General features: G+C 45.8%; 1 protein-coding gene across 1 annotated transcript; it reads right to left on the bottom strand.

Moving 5' to 3' along the window:
• Window positions 1-2,622: 2,622 nt before the first annotated feature.
• LOC106613151 (protein NLRC3) lies at window positions 2,623-4,673 on the bottom strand. Its single transcript, XM_014215138.2, has one exon. It carries the CDS (start codon window positions 3,696-3,698, stop codon window positions 2,910-2,912), a length of 789 nt encoding a protein of 262 aa, XP_014070613.2. The 5' UTR covers window positions 3,699-4,673; the 3' UTR covers window positions 2,623-2,909.
• Window positions 4,674-9,529: the final 4,856 nt, after the last annotated feature.

Genomic DNA, 9,529 nt, shown 5'->3' with positions numbered 1-9,529 from the left:
AATGATATATTATACAGAATAGGTCATACTTTCACAGAACTAGCATGAAGCTGTAAAACAAAGTCTTCCTCTTTCCTATATTGAATAAGAAATATACAGTATAAATACAGTAGGACCTCAGAGATACGAATACTTCAGGAATGGAGGTCGTTCGAAACACTGAAATGTTTGTAATTTTTTAAATATACTGAAAAAATATCAAACCATTATAGAAAATATGAACTGCGTATTTCCATGTATTTTCTCGGGCCAACTGATCACCCTTGAACAGGATATGGTCTTGACTCGGTCATGGACTCAGGATGACAACAGTTTATTAGTAAACATTCAACATCACCCTCCTTTACTCCTCATTGTAGACCTAGCACATGGACACTGATGAATAGTCATTGACTGAAAATGCTGGATAGAGGGGTTCAGTGAAGGTGGAGTGGAATGTGTGTCAGAGGAGACTAGGTAGAAGGATAGAGTGCCTTGTGAGGAGTTCAGATACACCCCAACTCTGTCAGCACAGGAAGAGGGGACAGGTATGACCTTGTTCGTATTATTGTGACAGATATATAGTCTGCGTTTGAGGAGTCTCAGGCTCCAGGATTTGTCATTGTAACCGAGCAAACAGTCATGTCCTTTTCCAACCCTGCTCATGTTTTTATATGCCACACTTACACTAACCACTCTCCCACTCCACTCAGCCTCCCAGTAACAGCGCCCAGTCAGACCCTCTCTACACAGCACCTGAGGACAGTCATCAAATCTCTCGATGTGAGGACAGTATGGATGATCATCAGCCTCACATATCACAGTTCTTCCGCTGTTGAACAGAGACAGCTTTCTTTGTATTGTGTTAGGGTCCAGTGTGAGTGCACAGGCATCTGCAGGAAAGAACTGAGGTTAGGAAGGAGGGTAGACGTGCCAAGATTCATTTATGCATATAGGAGACAAGAGGATAAGTTAACAATGTCAAACGTACACTTCTTCAGGCCTGATTTTAAGTAGCACTCTTCATTGTGTTCCACACTGTTAGGGAAGCCGAGGAACAGTGATTTAGTGACCAACACAAGACTGCCTGTAACTCAGTGAAACCTGCACACACAGATTATGCCTAGCCTTGGACTAAGGAGCACTTTCAAGTTACTTGATTTACTTTAGTATGAAATGTGGATCCTCCCGTACTGCAGAGAGCAGTCTCACTCCTGTGTCTCCTGGGTGATTAAGCTCAGATCCAGCTCCCTCAGGTTTGAGGAGTTTGACCTCAGAGCTGTGGTCAGAGAAGCACATCCTTCCTCTGAGACAATACAGCCTCCAAAGAGAAGACATCACCATTTCAAAAGCAGACAACTACCTGCTTATTTGACATATGTGAATGGATCATTTATTTCTATTTCTAAATATAACCTAATGAAATGTGCTGTGTATGGTAATTTCATAATCTCTTATTGGGTGATAAGTTAACTACCTCAGTGTAACTACCTCAGTGTCTCTTGTTTACAATGTGGATTCCCCAGTACAGCAGACAGCAGCTTCACACCTGAATCATACAGGTCATTTTCACTGAGGTCCAGCTCTCTCAGGTTTGAGAGATTTTAACATAGAGCTGAAGCCAAAGAAGTACAACCTTCCTTTGTCACGCCACAGGATGACAACCTGCAAGAGGTCAGAGAAATCTTGAAATGGTCAAATGTTTAAATACCAAACCATTTGTGAGATTGCTTTCTGTGTAGTAAAATTGGGCTGGTATCCGTTAATATAACTGATGATTCCACTGATTTTCAAAACTATTTATCTATTTTCATTTTAATTTTCTTCTGATTTTGAAAACAAAAGGGCATACCACAATGTTTCCAATTTCTGCAGTCCAGCAAGGGGCAGTTTCACACCAGAATCCTGGAGATCATTGTCACTCAGGTCCAGGTCTCTCAGGTGTGACGAGTCTGAGCTAAGAGCAGACTCCAAAGCTGAACAGCATTCCACTGTTAGATTGCATCGATTTAGCCTTTGGAAATGGAGACAAAAAATCATGGTCAGATTATGAGTAATAGACTACATATAGTTACACCAAAAAGTGGAACAAACAAAATTGCTCACCTCAATATCTTCAGTTTACAGAGTTGACTACTCAACCCGGCACAGATTAGATCCATACTGGACCCACTACTCCACCCAATTTCTCTGTGATGTTCCAGTTAGAAAGTCTATAATGGCAGGGTAAATACAGAGTGAGTATACATTCAAACTTACTTCCTGTACAAATGTACAGGTATGTGTGAAAGTTACTTAACACTCACTGGGCATTTATGCAGCACTTCACAACTGGAATCATCCTCCATTGGCCCTCCTCAGAAGTGTCGTACTTCTTTGGGTCAAACTCATGCAGAATCCCAGCTGACATTAGTACATAAGCCAGAGCTGTGCATTATTCAGGTGAGAGCTTTTTTCCTCCATGATTTCCTGGCCTCAAGTATGCTTGAACCCCCCCCCCCCCCTTTAAAAGATTTAGATGCACTATTGTAAAGTGGTTGTTCCACTGGATATCATAAGGTGAATCCACCAATTTGTAAGTCGCTCTGGATAAGAGTGTCTGCTAAATGACTTAATTAAATGTAAATGTAAGAAGGGTATCGTCATTGATTTCAGCCAAGCAGAATAAAAGGTTGATGCATCTCTCAGGGGATTTGTAATACCTCAGCATCTCCTTTATGTATTTCTTTGTTTCCTCAACACTCTCTGCACAGCTCTCCATCTCTGGCAGTAGGTCTTGTAGGAGTATCTGATTGGAGTCCAGTGAGAGGCCAAGAAGGAAGCGGAGCATAATGTCCAGAGGTCCATTTTCACGCTCCAAGGCATTGAGCACTGCGCTCTTCAGTAACACATGAAAGGCTGGTTTTTCATGTAGAACCAGCTCTGAAGACCTAGTCAGACCCTTCTACAGCCTCATCATCCAAAAGACAATGTTCCTCAGGCTCTTCCTCCAGAGTGGAGATTTCTTCACAGTCTTCCAATTGGTCAGACTCCAGACTTTCTCCAGGCCCATCTCTCTGTGAAGCATCTAAATGGTATCCAACGTGTTTGCTCAACAGAGAGTCTTCCTCATCCAACGTCTCATTGAGGAAAGACTTCAGCACCTCCATGTCATCAGTTGTGTAGCAGTAGAGCAAATACAGTGCGGCAAAGTACTCCTGGATGGTCAAATGCAAAAAGCAGTAGACTGTCTTGCTGTAGAGCCCAACCTCTTGTTTGAAGATTTCTGTGCACAATCCAGATTGCACTGAAACTTTTTTCATGTCAATGCCACACTCTCTCAGATCTGTCTCATAAAATATGAAATTGCTTTTCTTCAGGTGTTCAAAAGCTAGCTTGGCCAGCTTTAGAATGATTTCTTTATCTGATTTCAAGATCCTCCGTGCATCTGTCTCTTCGATGTTATGGTACTTATGGTTCTTCAGGTTTGTCTGAATGAGCACAAAGTGTGTATACATCTCAGAAAGGGTTTTAGGGATTTCTTTGCAGTCATCTCTGAACTTCTCCCATAGAACTGTAGCAGTGATCCAGCAGAAGACAGGAATGTGGCACATGGTGTTGAGGCTCCTTGTTGTCTTTATGTGTGAGATGATTCTGTTGGCCAGCTTTGCATCCGAACAACATCTCTTCCTGAAGTACTCCTCCTCCTGCAAGTCATTGAACCCACGCACTTCTGTCATCTTTGTAATGTTCTTCCTGGGGATTTTATTGGCTGCTGCTGGTCGGGAGGTTATCCAGAGGCTAGCTCTGGGTGACAGATTACCCTTAATGAGATTTGTCAATAGGACATCAATGGGCTATGTCAAACAATGTTTATTTTTGATTAAAATCAAGTCCAAATCGGCTTTCATCCAGACCATCGAAGATGAACAGAACTTGACAACCTGCAATTCTATTTGCATCCTCTATATCTCCAAGTTCATGGTAGAAGCCACACAGAAGGCTATGAAGACTGGACTGCTTTTTGAACAAATTCAATTCCCGGATTGGAAGCAGAAATATAAAATCCAGATGCTGATTGGCTTTTCCTTCTGCCCAGTGAAGGATGAACTTCTGGACTGTGACTGTTTTTTCGATCCCAGCAATGCCCTTGGTCATCACTGTTGTGATTATTCTGTTCTGTCCAGGTAAATGTTTAAAGATGTCGCTGCAATTGATAGGAGTGTCTTCTGATGTGCATGTTCTGGATGCTGTCTTGATCTGCAACACCTCACGTTCATTACAGACCCCTTCCGTCTCTCCTGCTGTGATGTAGAGTTCTGTGTAAATATCTTTGAGAGGAGTTTCATTTCTGGAGTTGCCTTCAAACAGGTGTTCACAGCGGCTTTTCATTCTGGCTTTAAGATTCGCTTTGACTCTCTGTAGGACAGCATCCGCTGCAAGGATGAAGTTAAAGGGACACAAAACACAGATGAGGTATGTATGAGGTGATGACAAATAGCACAAGTCAAATAATCGCATTGTCAAGTCTTCCAGTAATGCATAACATCGATATCTACTTAGCAGTAGAAGGTCTTCTTTGTGCATGCTGTGCTTTAGCTTAGATGTGCACCGGGTACAGGAAAAAGATGTCAGGCCAACCTTCACTTACTGTAGGCACAGGATGAAAACAAAAACACATAGTCAGTTTATGGTGCTACAATTAAATGCGGAATATAAATGCTGACTCCATTTTGATCCAGTTCAGGGCAGGCAGCCTAGTGTTTAAGAATGTTGTGCCAGTAACCAAAAGGTTACTGCTTCGTATCCCCGAGCAGACTAGGTGAAAAATCTGCTGATGTGCCCTTGAGCACGGTACGTAACCCTAAATGCTCCTGTAAGTCGCTCTGGATAAAAACATCTGTAAATTACGTACATTTTTTATTTATAAAAAATACTACTACTAATACTACTGCTACTATTAATACTACTACTATTACTACTGCTACTATTACTACTGCTACGATTAATACTGCTACTATTACTACTGCTACTATTACTAATTAAAATACTACTACTATTACTACTGCTACTATTACTACTGCTACTATTAATAGCTGCTTCCGGTTTGGAGCGAGCAGTCGCACCACGCTCCGCTCCACAGGTAATATTACACTTCGCTACATTACAACGGCTTGATTTGTTTGATCTGAGCAATTCTTCTTAGCTAGCTACATAGCCGTCTTTGTATCAAAGATAATTGTGTAGTTTAGAGTAACTGAGTAATTATCGAGGCTAGCTATCTTCGTCCTCCTAACGTAGTCAACACTGCTAGCTGCTAGCTAGCTAGTCATCACTGTTAGCTAGCCAACTTCTACCGACTAGCAGCACCGCAGAAACTATTACATTACAACGCAACGACTTGATTAGTGTGGTGTTAGTGTTAGTTAGCCAGCTACATAGTTGTCTTTGCTGTCTCTGTATCTAAGATAATTGTGTAGTTTGAGTTTGAGTATTATCGAGGTGTGCTAGCCAGCCGCGACGCGGCGCCAGACTTACTCAACACACCTAGTCATCATTAACCCACTGCCAGCTAGCCAACCGTTACCGACTAGCAGCGCTGTAGTTACTAATACTTTACAACGGAACGATTTGACTAGTGCAGTGTTACCTAGCTAGCTACCTAGTTGTCTTTGTCATAGCTTGATAATTGTTAATTGATAATTGTTAGCTAGCCAGCCATCGAGGTTAGCTAGCCAGCTATTTCCGTCCCCCGCGACGCCATTTTTCCTAACCTAGCCAACTATTACCGACGAGCAGCATTGTTGAAACTAAATACACTACAAGGAACGTCTTGATTAGTGTTATGTTAGCTAGCTAGCTACAAAGTTGCTTTGTATCATGACAAGGTGTAGTACTGAAACTACCGAGGTTACCTAGCCAGCTACACGTTCAAAGTCAACAACGCAGCCACTGCTAGCTAGCCTACTCCACCAGCCAGCAGTACTGTATCATTTTAGTCAATAACATTTTTGCAACGTAAGCTTAACTTCCTGAACATTCGAGACGTGTAGTCCACTTGTCACTCCAATCTCATTTGCATTAGCGTAGCCTCTTCTGTAGCTTGTCTACTATGTGTCTGCCTATCCCTGTTCTCTCTCCTCTGCACAGGCCATACAAACGCTCCACACCGCGTGGCCGCTGCCACTCTAACCTGGTGGTCCCAGCACGCACGACCCACGTGGAGTTCCAGGTCTCCGGCTGCCTCTGGAACTGCCGGTCTGCGGCCAACAAGGCTGAGTTCATCTCAGCCTATGCTACCCTCCAGTCCCTAGACTTCATGGCGCTGACGGAAACATGGATCACCACAGATAACACTGCTACTCCTACTGCTCTCTCCTCGTCTGACTACGTGTTCTCGCATACCCCTAGAGCATCGAGCCAGCGGGGTGGTGGCACTGGAATCCTCATCTCTCCCAAGTGGACATTCTCTCTTTGTCCCCTGACCCATCTGTCTATCTCCTCATTTGAATTCCATGCTGTCACAGTTACCAGCCCTTTCAAGCTTAACATCCTTATCATTTATCGCCCTCCAGGTTCCCTTGGAGAGTTCATCAATGAGCTTGACGCCTTGATAAGTTCCTTTCCTGAGGATGGCTCACCTCTCACAGTTCTGGGTGACTTTAACCTCCCCACGTCTACCTTCGACTCATTCCTCTCTGCCTCCTTCTTTCCACTCCTCTCCTCTTTCGACCTCACCCTCTCACCTTCCCCCCTACTCACAAGGCAGGCAATACGCTTGACCTCATCTTTACTAGATGCTGTTCTTCCACTAATCTCATTGCAACTCCCCTCCAAGTCTCCGACCACTACCTTGTATCCTTTTCCCTCTCGCTCTCATCCAACACTTCTCACTCTCCCCCTACTCGGATGGTATTGCGCCGTCCCAACCTTCGCTCTCTCTCTCCCGCTACTCTCTCCTCTTCCATCCTATCATCTCTTCCCTCTGCTCAAACCTTCTCCAACCTATCTCCTGATTCTGCCTCCTCAACCCTCCTCTCCTCCCTCTCTGCATCCTTTGATTTCCTCTGTCCCCTATCCTCCAGGCCGGCTCGGTCCTGCCCTCCTGCTCCGTGGCTCGACGACTCACTGCGAGCTCACAGAACAGGGCTCCGGGCAGCCGAGCGGAAATGGAGGAAAACTCGCCTCCCTGCGGACCTGGCATCCTTTCACTCCCTCCTCTCTACATTTTCCTCTTCTGTCTCTGCTGCTAAAGCCACTTTCTACCACTCTAAACTCCAAGCATCTGCCTCTAACCCTAGGAAGCTCTTTGCTACCTTCTCCTCCCTCCTGAATCCTCCCCCCTCCTCCCCTCTCTGCGGATGACTTCGTCAACCATTTTGAAAAGAAGGTTGACGACATCCGATCCTCGTTGCTAAGTCAAACGACACTGCTGGTCCTGCTCACACTGCCCTACCCTGTGCTTTGACCTCTTTCTCCCCTCTCTCTCCAGATGAAATCTTGCGTCTTGTGACGGCCGGCCGCCCAACAACCTGCCCACTTGACCCTATCCCCTCCTCTCTTCTCCAGACCATTTCCGGAGACCTTCTCCCCTACCTCACCTCGCTCATCAACGCATCCTTGACCGCTGGCTACGTCCCTTCCGTCTTCAAGAGAGCGAGAGTTGCACCCCTTCTAAAAAAACCTACACTCGATCCCTCCGATGTCAACAACTACAGACCAGTATCCCTTCTTTCCTTTCTCTCCAAAACTCTTGAACGCGCCGTCCTTGGCCAGCTCTCTTGCTATCTCTCTCAGAATGACCTTCTTGATCCTAATCAGTCAGGTTTCAAGACTGGGCATTCAACTGAGACTGCTCTTCTCTGTGTCACGGAGGCTCTCCGCACTGCTAAAGCTAACTCTCTCTCCTCTGCTCTCATCCTTCTAGACCTATCTGCTGCCTTTGATACCGTGAACCATCAGATCCTCCTCTCCACCCTCTCCGAGCTGGGCATCTCCGGCACCGCGCACGCTTGTATTGCGTCCTACCTGACAGGTCGCTCCTACCAGGTGGCGTGGCGAGAATCTGTCTCCGCACCACGTGCTCTCACCACTGGTGTCCCCCATGGCTCTGTTCTTGGCCCACTCCTATTCTCGCTATACACCAAGTCACTTGGCTCTGTCATATCCTCACATGGTCTCTCATATCATTGCTATGCAGATGACACACAATTAATCTTCTCCTTTCCCCCTTCTGACAACCAGGTGGCGAATCGCATCTCTGCATGTCTGGCAGACATATCAGTGTGGATGACGGATCACCACCTCAAGCTGAACCTCGGCAAGACGGAGCTGCTCTTCCTCCCGGGGAAGGACTGCCCGTTCCATGATCTCGCCATCACGGTTGACAACTCCCTTGTGTCCTCCTCCCAGAGTGCTAAGAGCCTTGGCGTGACCCTGGACAACACCCTGTCGTTCTCCACCAACATCAAGGCGGTGACCCGATCCTGTAGGTTCATGCTCTACAACATTCGCAGAGTACGACCCTGCCTCACACAGGAAGCGGCGCAGGTCCTAATCCAGGCACTTGTCATCTCCCGTCTGGATTATTGCAACTCGCTGTTGGCTGGGCTCCCTGCCTGTGCCATTAAACCCCTACAACTCATCCAGAACGCCGCAGCCCGTCTGGTGTTCAACCTTCCCAAGTTCTCTCACGTCACCCCGCTCCTCTGCTCTCTCCACTGGCTTCCAGTCGAAGCTCGCATCCGCTACAAGACCATGGTGCTTGCCTACGGAGCTGTGAGGGGAACGGCACCTCCGTACCTTCAGGCTCTGATCAGGCCCTACACCCAAACAAGGGCACTCCGTTCATCCACCTCTGGCCTGCTCGCCTCCCTACCTCTGAGGAAGCACAGTTCCCGCTCAGCCCAGTCAAAACTGTTCGCTGCTCTGGCACCCCAATGGTGGAACAAGCTCCCTCACGACGCCAGGACAGCGGAGTCAATCACCACCTTCCGGAGACACCTGAAACCCCACCTCTTCAAGGAATACCTGGGATAGGATAAAGTAATCCTTCTAACCCCCCCCTTAAAAGATTTAGATGCACTATTGTAAAGTGGTTGTTCCACTGGATATTATAGGTGAATGCACCAATTTGTAAGTCGCTCTGGATAAGAGCGTCTGCTAAATGACTAAAATGTAAAATGTACTACTTAATACTACTACTACTATTACTACTGCTACTATTACTACTGCTACGATTAATACTGCTACTATTACTACTGCTACTATGTAACGCCCTGGCCATAGAGAGGGGTTTTTCGTTCTTTATTTTGGTTAGGCCAGGGTGTTACATTGGGTGGGCGTTCTATGTTCTTTTTCTATGTTTTTGTATTTCTTTGTTTTGGGCCGGGTGTGGCTCCCAATCAGGCACAGCTGAAGTTCGTTGTTGTTGATTGGGAGTCACACATAAGTGCATGTTTTTCTGTTGGGGTTTTGTGGGTAATTGTTTCTGTCATTGTGTTTCACCTGACAGGACTGTTTGGCTGTCGGTTTTTTCTTGTTTTGTTTGTATAGTGTTCTTCCTTAATTA

Source organism: Salmo salar, chromosome ssa09 (assembly GCF_905237065.1).
Source record: "Salmo salar chromosome ssa09, Ssal_v3.1, whole genome shotgun sequence".
Lineage (NCBI taxonomy): Eukaryota > Metazoa > Chordata > Actinopteri > Salmoniformes > Salmonidae > Salmo > Salmo salar.
The sequence above is the reverse complement of the archived record's forward strand: the minus strand, read 5'-3'. Positions and strand labels throughout refer to the sequence as shown.